General features: G+C 35.4%; 1 protein-coding gene across 5 annotated transcripts in view; it reads right to left on the bottom strand.

Moving 5' to 3' along the window:
* SPART (spartin) overlaps positions 1-14,059 on the bottom strand; it is a 34,854-nt gene that overhangs the window by 7,588 nt on the left and 13,207 nt on the right. For all 5 annotated transcript variants that reach the window (XM_077868066.1, XM_077868064.1, XM_077868067.1 and 2 more), the window contains 4 exons: positions 13,536-13,659; positions 7,979-8,173; positions 6,836-6,994; positions 6,666-6,756 (listed from right to left, as the gene is read on the bottom strand). In XM_077868066.1, the coding sequence (XP_077724192.1) occupies positions 6,666-6,756; positions 6,836-6,994; positions 7,979-8,173; positions 13,536-13,659 (569 nt within the window). The remainder of the gene's footprint in view (positions 1-6,665; positions 6,757-6,835; positions 6,995-7,978; positions 8,174-13,535; positions 13,660-14,059) is intronic.

Genomic DNA, 14,059 nt, shown 5'->3' with positions numbered 1-14,059 from the left:
TTGGGTGTTTTTTTTTTTTTTTTTTTCAATCTCTGTGCTAGAGTGTATCTCACTATGTTATTTATTTTAGAGAGAGGGTACAGAGGGAGAGTGTGAGGGAGAAGCGGATTACCTGCTGAGCATGAAGCCTGATGCAGGGTTCAATCCCAGGACCCTGAGATCATCATCTGAGCCAAAGGCAGACACTTAACTGACTGAACCACCCAGGTGCTTCATATACCACTTTTATTTGTTTATTTATTTATTTATTTAAAAAAGATTTTATTTATTTATTCATGAGAGACATAGAAAGAGAGAGACAGAGACACGGGCAAAGGGAGAAGCAGGCTCCATGCAGGGAGCCTGATGTGGGACTCGATCTCGAGTCTCCAGGGCCACACCCTGGGCTGAAGGTGGCACTAAACCGCTGAGCCACCTGGGCTGCCCATATACCACTTTTTAAAAAAGATTTACTTATTTGAGAGAGACAGAGAGCACCTGCGATTGAGGGAAGGGGCAGGTGGAGAGGGAAAGAGAATCCTGAAGCTGACTCCTCACTGAGAGCAGAGCCAGACACAGGGCTCAATTCCAGTAACCCAAGATCATGAACTGAAATCAAGAGTCAGATGCTTAACCGAATGAGCTACCCAGGCACCCCCATATCACTCTTGATTGGGGCTTTCTCACCAGACACTCTTGATTGGGGCTTTCTCACCAGACACTGAAGCTTCCTTAACTATTGTTTGCCAGTTCCTGTTGCTTTGCAATTTGCTGATTTTGCAAGAAGACATGGAACCTTCTGTCAATCATGCCCCCATAAATGCTATTATCAAGTGGCAATGGCTAAGGTTAAATGATAAGAAAGGGGTGGTAGCAGTTTCAGCACTAGAAGAATGACCATGATGTCCAGTTGAGGTTTTTCTTAGGGCTCCTCTTTTCCAGACTATGTGAGCTAAAATGAAGTGACATGGTTAACTTAAGAATTTGGCCATATCAGTGTTTTTGAATAAAGGAAATCCTCCAGATTCAAGAACTTCCACTTCCCCTATTCTACTGATGCAGTTTGATACCTACAACTGCACTCATGATATTTTTATATGTAACACAATTCCAAAGGCTACATTTTTAGCAGTAATGTACTAAAAAGGCATCTGTGTTGATACACTGATGTTTTGCTTGTTTTTCCATGCTATCTCCATTTCAGCAGCAATTCCTGTTAATTTAGGGAACAGTACCAAACTCGGAGTCAAAAAACTACATACTAATACCAATTGTGCCCAAAACTAACCATAAGAAGATTGGTGAAGTATCAACCTCTTCACATCTCATCAATTTCTTCTTTTTTATCTCATAAAATGAGATGTACAGATTAAAGCACTTTGAAAATTCCTCTATACAAAATGTGTAATTAAAGACCAAATAAAATGGCTTTTAAGTGGTTGTGTTTATTTGCTTTAATGTATCCTAATCTATCACCTCTGCTTCCTAATATGCCTCAGAACCAGTATTCCTGGCAGGCATCTATTCTTCTCTTCCTTGATAAGTAACTGCTCAGTTCTTTTCTTCATTCAAACTATACACTGTAGATTCAGACTATACTGCTAAAAACTAGAAAGTCTATTTCTGGTAAAAAAAGACAGTATTTTTTTAAAGATATTATTTATTCATGAGAGACAGAGAGAGGCAGATACACAGGCAGAGGGAGGAGCAGGCACTGTGGGGAGTGTGACGTGGGACTTGATCCCAGGATCACACCCTGAACAGAAGGCAAAGCTCAACCACTGAGTCACCCAGGTGTCCTGACAATGTTTATTTTTTATTTACTCCTTGAAAAGTTTAATTACAGCTTATTAGATTTTATATGCCAAGTAACACTACCAATTGAAGAGCAATAAAAATGAATATAAAGTATGCTCTAAATAAGTCAATGAGACTTCATATACAGTTTGAATGAGACTCTTCAGAAATTTCTCCAGGGGAAAAAAAATTCTCCAGCACATTCAGTAATGTCTACAAAGACAGCATATTGGCAGTGATTCTAGATTTCACTAATTATAACAAAATTTCAGTCATAACAAATTTCAAAAAAAATCTTCCTAAAATTCAATTTACATGCAACTTTCAAAACTATTCTTGGAAATATTAATCTTAAATATTCAAAATAGAAATAACACCTTCTTAGTCTATCCATCCAAGACAGGTGGGTTGTAGCCAATTTATGAAGGACCTTATAGGTGAAGTTGAGGAATTTAAACTTTATCTTGAAATCCATGGCAATGGCACAACCAAATTTATGTTTCTAGACAGCTCTAACTCGGTTGCATTGTGAATTGTAAGTAAGAGGGAGACAGAGGAACCAGATAGGAAACAAGCTATAAGATAGCTGAGAAATGATGCAGGTCTATTCTACAGTAGTGGTAACAAGCCTGGAGAGAAAAGAATAAATATAAAAAACAAGACTCAGCAAATGAATAGCTGAAGGGCTATGTAGTTGGGATTTATGAAGCATAAAGATTAAGACAAAAACTGGAAACACAAATATGATAGGTTGTAACTACAGACACCAGTATAGACAATATCCACAAAGAATAGAAAAGGATTGAGCATAGAGTAAAGCCTTAGAACCAATATTTAATGAATGGATATGGAAGACAACAACTCTGAGAAGTAGTCTGATAAGACAAAATTGAACAGTGAGCTAAATGACAATACTGTTGTGTAAATATAAAGTTCTTAATTTTAAAGTAAATATAAAGTTCTTAATTTTAGGTACAAATATCAACTGTCCAAAAATAAGATGAAAGCCCAGATTTTAAATAAACTTTCATAAAAAAAAAAATAAATAAAAATAAATAAATAAACTTTCATTAAAAAAAAGTTTCATGAGTCGATAAAATAACAGCTACTAAAAAGATATCTTTGTCTTGTATTCCCTCTTTGCCAAATGCTAAATATTACCAAACAAGGGATGCAGTCCCACTGTGTTCTACCTGGAAACAACACAAAATACTACATTCAATTCTGGGTTCCACTTTTCAAAGAATACTGATAAATGAAGGGAACTGGAAACCATAGTACATATAGAATTGTGAAAGGAGCTGGGAATATTTAGAAGACAATAAAAAGTAAGTAAAGGACATGATAATGTTTAAATACTTGCATAGTTACAGTACAGAAAAGAGAAGGCTGATCTTATATAACTCTTGAATAGATGCTATATAAAACTGGTTTTGAGTAATATGACATCTGCCAAAGAATTAGCTTTAATGAATTTGAATTTGCCCTGTCACCCAGTGCAAATTTAAGGGGAATTTTAATTAAAATTCATTAAATAAACCAATACAATACCTTTAAAAAAGTAAATTCCTTATAGAAAAACTATTTTACTAAGCTTATTATTCAGAAATGTGTTCTAAGATAACATTTTAGTGAGGGGAAAACAAAAATAGATCTTACTGAAGTTTTATTTTTTTTCCTCTCAGCAATTTATTTATGTATTTTTTAAAGGTTTTTTTTTTTTTTTTTTTTTTAAGTAATCTCTATACCCGATGTGGGGCTCAAACATAAGACAACAAGATCAAGAGTCACAATGTCATCTGACTGAGCTAGTCAGGTACCCTTATCCTCTAAGAAATTTGAAATGGAAAAAAAGGAGTGTAAAGGTGAAATTTAGAAGCTATGGAGAAGAGTAATAAATTATTTAGTAGATACTACACTGCAATTAATATAGTGGGTTGAAGTTACTTAATGCTTTTCATTGTTCCTGTAGGTCTTCATGTTCCTAATTTAAAATAAGAACATTAATGTAATTGACAAAAATAGTCTTAATGAGTAATGCCTACACAATTTACTAAAAATTTAAGAGTAAAATTGATTATACAGATCCTTAGTAAAACATTCATAAGCAATGAACATAATCCTATATAATAAAACCACGGATATAATTAAAACCATGAAAGGTATAAACAATATACTTCTGTAACACAATCTGCTTTTAAATATGCCTAAATGAAAAGATAACTTTTGTACTGGCTTGTACCATGAGAGATCAGGTAAAGAAGTACATATAATACATTTGTTTTTTACCTAGGCATAATGCACATAATTATGGCAGATTCAAAATGCTTGAGGGAATAACTTATTATAGGAAATAAGAATACAAATTTTACCATACTACCAGCAGTTGGAGTAGAGGAGAAAAACAAAAAAGCTTACTCTATCAAATACTTTTCCAAAGTATAAACAAATTTAAATAAATGTAAATTCATAAATATAAAAATATAAATGTATTACTTATATTCATAAATGTAAATTTATGTAAATAAATGAGAACTAAATTAAATCAAATAACTTGCTCTTCCATTTCTTCAGTGATAAAAATCATTAAATTATTACTGCTTTAATATTTTCAGTTTCTTCTCTTAAAAGAGAATTTCTACTTCTGGGCCAGATTATTCTTAAGAGAGGAAACAGTATTACAAAAACTCTTTACATCCTCACTACCCCTTCCATCATTCTAATTAAATTTCTGCTAAGACCAAAGTTAACTTTATATACAAGCCTACCTAACCAAATTCTCACCTGTTTTTTCATTCCACGAATCTTTGAAGGAAAGGATAAAAAGAAAAGCAATATGTACCATAACAAATAAATAAGCTCAGAACCACTGTTAAAAGTCCTTTTCTTCCTATTAGGTTCTCCTCACTAAGGACCAAAAATACAAAATCTATACCAAAACCTTGCTGGTTATGTGAATCCCAAATCTTTAATTAAGCTCTTTAATTGTATTTAAGCTTTTTTTTTTTTCATTAAATTAGCAAATGGGTAAACCTACTGACTTTTAACATGACTGACTATCTCTAACAAATGATACTGATAATCTAAAAATAATTCACTACTGGCATAAAAGGCACGTCTGACTTTCTTGGGTTCTTGCAACAAAAGAAGAAACTTTTTTTTTTTATTATGACTGATCCACCAAAGTAAACTCAGAGCCACAACAGAAGATGTGTTAGAGATCAAGGCTACAAGTACCAAGAGGGAAGTTGGAAGCCTTGGGTTTTATATTTCCACCAAAAGAACTTCAGATCTATTCTGTATTTTCTTTGCCAAATCTTTTGGTCAAATTGACACTTCAAGATGCTATGTTGCTTTGATTCAAAGGTATGCATGCCCCAGATGGAGACCAAATCAACTCAGGTTGGAAATTAAGTTAGTTTTTCCTAAGCCACAGGTAATTTACTATGAGGGAAGAGAATGTAAATGCATGATAGATAGTGGTGGAAAATAACTCTAGATACTAAACCTGCACAGATGTTCCATCAAGGGCAGAGTTGGTTCTTTCACACTGCATGATACAAAGAGACTTGGCTTATATCCTAGTTCTACCACTTAGTAGGGGTATTATCTTTAATGAGGTATTTTAACAGCTCTATGCTTCAGCTTCCTCATTTGTAAAATGGAGATAACAGTGTTAAGGATGAGGGATGTCTGGGTGGCTCAGCTGGCTAAGCATCGGATTCTTGATTTCTGCTGGGGTCATGATCTCAGAGTTGTGAGATGGAGCCCCATGTTGGCTTCTGTGCTGGGCATGAAGCCTGCTTAAGATCCTCTTTCTCTCCCTCCCCCATTGCCCCTCCCCCTACCTTTCTTTCTCTCTCTCTCAAAAAAAAAAAAAAAAAAAAAAGAAAAGAAATAGTGTTAGGGGCGTGTGGGTGGCTCAGCTGGTTAAGTGCCAGCCTCTGGCTCAGGTCATGTTCCCATGGTCCTGGGATCAAGCCCCACATCAGGCTCCCTGATCAGCTGGGAGCCTGCTTCTCCTTCTACCTCTCCCTCTGCGTGCTGATCCTCCTGCTTGTGTGCTCTATCAAATAAATAAATAAAATCTTTTAAAAAATTGTGTTAAAGATTAAACATATATTGAAAAGCACTGGACACAATGTCTGGTACAGAAGTATGAACTCAACTGCTTTGAGTGGATAATTAATATAAATAACAGAGTTGAGAATACCATTAATATTACCTTTTTGCTTTCTGAATAAAAATTTTTTATTAGGCTTTAAACTAATTTAAAGCTAAGAAAGCAACTCGGGTCCTTCATACTAGATTTATTTTTAGACCTAGATTCCCCTAGGACTTATAAAGAATAAAGAGCTAAAATCAAATGATCCTGTTTTAAGTCTCACATTTAATAGTTATCAGATTGGCTTGGGCAGAACACTCATTTCTATATTTGTCCACTTCTTAATATATGAAATAGATAACATGCCGTCTGTCCATTCCAATAAGAATGAACAAGGGTAGAGTCAAGTAAGATGTGACAATATTTAACATTCTTTGTATACAGAAGGGGCTAATGTTAACAAGGTACAATAGTTTAATTTTAATTCAAGTTTTTCCCACCAAAACTACTAGTAAACATCACCCATCAAGAACATGCAGTTAATAAGGTATTGAGTCACTATAGGCTTTTCTTTTTCATTAAACTTCTTTGCATTAATGATTAAGAAATATAACATTAGTAATATAAGATAAAGTCATAGTAATTCTATTAATTTGCCTAAATACTATTAAGAAAAAGAGTGAAAAAAATTTTTATCATATACCCAATTATGACACAATCATTTTAACTATCTTGAATTCTTATAACTGCCCAAAGAGATTTAGTCATTAAAATGATAACTTACTTGTATCTGACAGTTTGTACAGTTTCTGCTGAAACATTATTAACAATACATTTGGCTGCACATTCCAATCCCTGCCAGACAGTTGAAAATCCTGCAAATATATTTAAAAGTAAGTAAGACTACAGCTAAATGAATGGAGTTTCCTAGTAAAATTTCTGGGCCTTTGTTACCTTGAACACTACTTGCTGCTACAACCATAGCACCATCCAAGGTAGACTTTCCATTTCTGTCTTTTTTAAGAGATTCTGGAACAAGTTTGCTTCCATGCTTCTTGACATGTGGAGCTAGTTCCTTTCCAACACAATTTGCTACAGTGCAAACTCCATCAACTAATGTAACCAGAAAAAAAAGGAAACACTTAGAAAAAAATGTATTCTTCCCTTGATTTTATCACTCTTACTTATAAAAATTCTTACATGAGCATCTTACATGAGCAAACTTATTTTATTGCATAACTTATCATTTCTATATAAGGATGAGAACCATGGCTGGCTAGTTTTTAAACAAAGGCTCTTATTTGGTTTAAAGATATGTTTGCAGAGCCTAGTGATTAAAACCTTGCTTCTAAAATATAATTTTCTTTTTGGCAAGGTCCACCTTTCATATTTTCCAGTTATGTCCATTTCTATGTTTTCTCCATTTCAACAAATATCTCACTGAAATAGTAATAAGGTATTTAAGTCTATATAAAAGTAAACAAACCAAAACCTGATTCAAAGAATACTGAATACCAAAAAGATAATCTTCCTCTAATGATAATTCACTAAGGAGTGATCTGACTACCTTAAAATACAAACTTTAGATTTACGATTCTCAAAGGACAATGAATTAGTAGCATATTGCTTGGGAAGGCTGACACCAGAATCACTGAATCAACGTAGTTCAAATAAAACATCCCTCCCACTTGACCCCAACTACTATGCAGTGAGCTGTTCTTAAAAGAATGTATCCTATTCAAGGATAGCAAATATATTCAGAGCCATTCCTTTTGAAAGACACAGACACTCCTCTCTCTGATACACCAAAATAACCCTTTAACCAATGTTTCTCAAAATAATATGCAAACAACAATCACCTAGGCAGGGATCTTGTTTCTGAATCAGTTAATGTGTGCCAAGTACGTGAAATGTTTCTAAGGCTCTCAGATAGGCTGATGTTGCTACAAACCCTATTATGAGTAGCAAAGTGAAACTGTTTTGTCCTAATCCTTTACTTTTAAGGTTAAACCATCTAAATGAACATTCAGATTAACCTAGATTAAGAAACCGTTTTTAATTTAACTGAAAAAAAGCAGTCCTCCAAAGTTACTTTACCCAGGAACTGACTGACTTTCGCTGCTCCTCCTGTAGCCTGCTTTGCTATATAAAGTCCCCTGGTCACAGCTGGACTAACTTCCACTGGTTTTTCTTCTGGTTGAATCCGTTCACGGAGTTTAGAAGCGCCTTTCTGGATTGCTTTGCCAGTAAATTCAGCACCTTTGACCAAACCCCAGCTCACCCAGGAAGCACCTTTTTATAGGAAAATTTTAAAGTGTACAATATTAGAGCTGATTATACCTGTAAACCCTTTAATAAACCAACAGGAAAACAAAAACAAGGAATTCACTGTTCATATCTCAAACATGCCATAAACTTTCAACTTTACAATTCTAATTTTCTAACTGGATTATATATCTAAGTAAATTCATCTTTAAGAACTTAGGTCACAGATCACTCAACACAGTTCTGAATTACTCTATGCTTCTACTACAACTTATAGGTATCTATCTACATGTTACTTACCACAATGTTACTAGTAAGGACTAATTTTGGGTTTTGATGCCAGTAACATGGTATCTAGCTTGAGGACCCAGGTATCCTTTTTCTTTTTGCTTTAGTCCAGGAACCACTTTTCCTCTATGAAGTGTTAAAGGGTTTAGACACAAATAATGCAAATTGGAAACCAGTAAACCTAAATCTCAAACACCAAGGCAGAACTCTTGCTTGCTTGCTTTGGATGAAAGGCATAAGGCAGGGGGTCCTGGTCCTCCCTCAATCCTAAACCCAAACCCCACAATCTCAGCACCTTTTAGCTTGTAACATGGACGTGAATGACAGACATAAGAATACTCAAAGAACGCATGAGAAGAAAAAATATAAGAAGAAAACTGGGAAGCCTAGATTAGCCATTTTTCTTGATGGTAGTTTCCAGCCCTTCAATGCTTCTCTTACAGCATGCATGAAAAATGAGATTGTGACAGAGAAAGCAGGATAGCATAGACTTCTCTAGTGAAAAGGTCCTGTGCACATGTGGGAAAAGGAAAAGTCAGAAGGAGATGGGAAAAGCAAGAAAAAATATAGAAGAATAGTTTCCTCTAAGACGAACTGTTACCCTGCCTTGGAGAGCTTACGATATTAAATATTTCTTTTTTGGCTAAACCCTGAAACAACAAGCTTTTAAAGCCATACATATAAAATACCTAAGTATATTCTTCCAAGGTCTGTAGCATGGTTTTTACATAATTACTCTGGCCTATGAGTGAGCAGGCATTCAGCAATCATGTGAAAATCCTATTTATTTAAAAATGCTAACAATGAAAAATAAAGTGCCAAGTGATAACTGATTAGGAGAACTGTTGTTTTTCTTCCTATTTTAGTCAACATGTCTACCTCTAGCTCAAACACTAGCCTCCCTGGAGGAGGACCACGTCTCAAACCCAGACAAATACCATCCAGTCAGGAGTTCCCATAACAAAAAGGGATTGAAGACCTCTATTAAAAAAATACATATGGGTTTTTAGAGTTAACTTACAGGTTGAAAGATTTAGGAAGTAAAAAATCAGCTGAATTTGAAGAAGACTGAGAAATCATAAACGACAATGAAACAAAGGAAAGCTCCAGTAGACTATATACTCCTGCAATGAAACAAACCAGAGGGACAGAGTCCACTGATGACTAATAATAAATGGAAATTAGATAAATGAAAAGTCACAGGACTGATGAAGAGAAATAATTAGGATGCAAATTATAAAGAAGCTATCACCATGTAAGAGAAATAATACAGTAAAACCAAAGATACTACAATAGAAGATGAGAACATGTAATATTTTATTGGTAGCTATTAAGATCTTTTAAAGGGCATGTGTAGGGATCCCTGGGTGGCGCAGCGGTTTGGTGCCTGCCTTTGGCCCAGGGCGCGATCTTGGAGACCCAGGATCGAATCCCACATTGGGCTCCCGGGGCATGGAGCCTGCTTCTCCCTCTGCCTGTGTCTCTGCCTCTCTCTCTCTCTCTCTGTGACTATCATAAATAAATAAAAAAAATTTAAAAAAAAGAAAGAAATTAAAGGGCATGTGTAGTGCCAGATATAGATTTCTTTTATCCATATTCACATTATATGCATACATTTAATGCTGAGATATAGAAGGCAATGAATGTTTGCTGAATAAATAAGAAGTTGGCAGATGACTTAAAATGATTTCACTCAAATCTAACCCAATGGAGGGCTCTAATCAGTCTATTTTTTTAAAAGATTTATTTATTTATTTATTCATAGAGATGCAGAGAGAGAGAGGCAGAGACACAGGCAGAGGGAGAAGCAGGCTCCATGGAGAGAGCTCGACGTGGGACTCAATCCAGCGTCTCCAGGATCACGCCCTGGGTCGCAGGCGGCGCTAAACCGCTGCGCCACTGGGGCTGCCCTCTAATCAGTCTATTGTTACAGATCCTCCACTTCTTCCCAAATCAGCTTACTAAATTCTTCATCTAAAATGTTTGGCAGTTGCCTTCTTAAAATGTAATTCTAGCCTTTCAAACCAATATTCTATATAGGTAAGTTTTAAGCAGTTACTTTATGTTTTTTCACCTTTTATATTTATGAAACACAGGACTGTAGCTTTTACTGATCTTCACTGATCTGCTGACACAGGACAGAAACCAATCATGGGCTAAAGTCAATGAGCTCAGTTTAGATCCCTGATTACTTATCTTTGCATAGAGCCTGCATGGGTCAGGTAGAAATAGTCTCTTGATAGAGATCATTTTCCCTGGAGTAAATCTTGGATATTTTCTGCCACTTTGTTACTTGTACCTTAAGTATTTGGTGAGCTAGTTGGTTTTCATTCTATATACAAATCAAAACCACAATGAGATATCACCTTACACCAGTGAGAATGGGGAAAATTAACAAGGTAGGAAACCACAAATGTTGGAGAGGATGCAGAGAAAGGGGAACCCTCCTGCACTGTTGGTGGGAATGTGAACTGGTGCAGCCACTCTGGAAAACTGTGTGGAGGTTCCTCAAAGAGTTAAAAATAGATCTGCCCTAAGACCCAGCAATTGCACTGCTGGGGATTTACCCCAAAGATACAGATGCAATGAAATGCCGGGATACCTGCACCCCGATGTTTCTAGCAGCAATGTCCACAATAGCCAAACTGTGGAAGGAGCCTCGGTGTCCATGGATAAAGATGTGGTTTATGTATACAATGGAATATTACTCAGCCATTAGAAACAACAAATACCCACCATTTGCTTCGACGTGGATGGAACTGGAGGGTATTATTGCTGAGTGAAATGAGTCAATCGGAGTAGGACAAACATTTTATGGTCTCATTCATTTGGGGAATATAAAAAATAGTGAAAGGGAATAAAGGGGAAAGGAGAAAAAATGAGTGGGAAATATCAGGGAGGGAGACAGAACATGAGACTCCTAACTCTGGGAAACGAACTAGGGGTGGTGGAAAGGGAGGTTTGCAGGGGGTGGGGGTGACTGGGTGACGGGCACTGAGGGGGGCACTTGATGGGATGAGCACTGGGTGTTATGCTATATGTTGGCAAATTGAACACCAATAAAAAATAAATTTATATTAAAAAAAGAAAAAGAAAAAAAGTATGTAGAGAGATATGTATGTACTCTGATAGGAAGTTAAAATAATTTTAATGTAACCAACTATTAGGGCTATTGCCAGAATTGAGGAGATAAGATGAAAAGAAGAGTTACAAAAGCCTACTGAAATCTCAAGTAGTAAAGTTGGCCTCTAAGTGTTACCATAGTGTAGTTTTTCTCATTTTCAAACGATGCATTGCTGAAAGTTTTTCTGAAATCTCTAGATATCTGTCTCCAGGATTAACTGATTCTAAGGATGCTCCATCTCTTTGAATAAAACCAATATGTGGAATCTGTGTGGTACCTAGGAGTGTTAAGACTTTGTGGCATGCAATACCGTCCAAAGATAGCCAAATAGCATTGCCTGTTCCACATGTTCTTTCAACATGACGTTGACATTCCTCCTATTGAGAAGTGGAGTCTATGTCAAATCCCCATAAATCTAAGGTTTGTCACTTTCTTGTAGTGAGTAATACCAGAAATTTCCAAGAATATATCAGAAAGAGTATGTAGTTTCTGTTTGCTGTATCAGTCATGCTTGAAACCCTGACTTACCCTGTAGAAGCCTGACGAGCTAAAGGCTGCTAAGCTGTCAAACACATGGACACCATGTCTAGGCACTCTATCTGGAAGTCCTAGATTTTGAGCTCTTTCAACCCAGACACCAGATTTGTCAGTGAAGGGAGACCTCAGACTGATTCCAGCCCCCAGCTACTGAGTCAGTCATTAGTCAGCCATTGAGTCTTCCTAGCTGAAGTTCTGACATCACGAAGCAGATAAAAGCCATTCCTGCTGTGACCTTTTGGAATACCTGGCCCACGGTACTCCTAAGCATATACAAATATTTGTTGTTTCATTCCATGAAGTTTGGGATGGTTTGTTACACGGCAATAGTAAATAGAACAGTTTTATATCAGTATGAAAAAAAAACTTAAGAAAATAACCTTTGAAATTAGTTCTCTACATATGTGTAAATATAGGCAAGTTTCCTGAATACTGACTTAATAGTCTAGCAACCTGTAAAGTTATGGGGCAGGGTAGTAACAGTGAAGATTTTTCTTTAAAACTTCTTTGAAAATATTTTTCAAGGGTCCAATTTTAACCGTTAAAATTACAAGTGAAAAATTTGGCTTTCTCTTTTCTTATCTCCAGCAGCTCTCTGACACTGGGAAAGATATTATGTTAGCTCCTAATTAATTTTCACTTATTTTAGCTTGTTGGTTTTTCATGTTAAAGGTTTCCTCTGCTTTAGACATCTTTATTTTTTACTGACTTCTTATAAGGTACAGTGATGGAAATCTGTATTGACAGTCTTAAATGACGGTCAAGATCTCTTTACAGGGTCATGAATTTGGCTTGCTAAAGAGTAACTGGCAATATTTTTTAAAAACAAAACAGAAGATCTAAATCTGAGAGCTACAATAGCTGAAAAACTAAAATATTAACCGATGAAAATGGAAAAACATGTCAGTAATGATCATTCCAGTTTTAAAATAACTGATCTGATGCCCTCTCTAACCAGAATTAAATAGTAGGGCCTACATCCCAAATAGCTTAGCTATAATTCTAAGATCTCTTCATACCTCAATTGCTGTGTAGTTAGGGAGTGCTGCTTTGTTTCTAAAGATGGATGAGTATCTTACCATTTTTTTTTTAGAGAAAGAGGAAGGAAGAGAAATGGAGAAAAGAAAAGGATTAAAGGTGAACGTCAAAGGGGAAAGGAAAATCATTTTATGTTCAGAAGAGCTATCTGGAGAGTTGTGGGATTCCCAAAGCTTTTCACTATCAATTTTCCCCAAGAGTGAAACAGAAAATAGGCAAGAAGAACTTATGCCTTTATGATAATATGTAATGTTCTAAAAAATTAGTTCCTTTTGTTTTTGTTTAAGTATTTATTAAAAGATGATTTGGAACCAAAATACAAAATATTATCTTTCTAAATATTCTTACAGATTCCAAAGATTTCACATTATAGAGGAAAAAAAATTAACATTACTATAATACCTGACAAAATATTTTGAGCCACTTTCTCACTCCATTCAGGTAATTCCTTTGCTTTTTCTTCTGAAACTGGCTCATAGGGTACAATGTGACTCAGATTAACTTCTTCACTTGAAGTGTCTTTGGCCTAGTAAATATGTTTCAAAATGTAAAATAAGGAGGAAAAATTATAAGCATTATGTAATAAATTATCAAGCCAACAAATACTATATATAATTAATAAAAATATCTCTAGCCAACATAATTACCAGTGTATCTTATAACATAAAGCAAAATACCACAACTGTCATAAAGTATTTTATGTTATAAAGTATATTCTCCTAAGTCAGGTAGGTGGCTGAGAGACAGTTATGATATTCCTGTGTTATGAATTAATTCCTAATTACCAAGCACTTACAATATGGAATACAACAATGAACAATAAAAACATTTTTGTAATTTAATACTCACAAAATGCTGTTTTTTCTTTCTTTCTTTCTTCTTTTTTTAATGGCCATAAAACTTAAAACTTATATAGGGTCTCCCTG

Source organism: Canis aureus, chromosome 24 (assembly GCF_053574225.1).
Source record: "Canis aureus isolate CA01 chromosome 24, VMU_Caureus_v.1.0, whole genome shotgun sequence".
Taxonomy (NCBI): Eukaryota; Metazoa; Chordata; class Mammalia; order Carnivora; family Canidae; genus Canis; species Canis aureus.
This window is presented reverse-complemented; position numbering and strand designations above follow the sequence as displayed.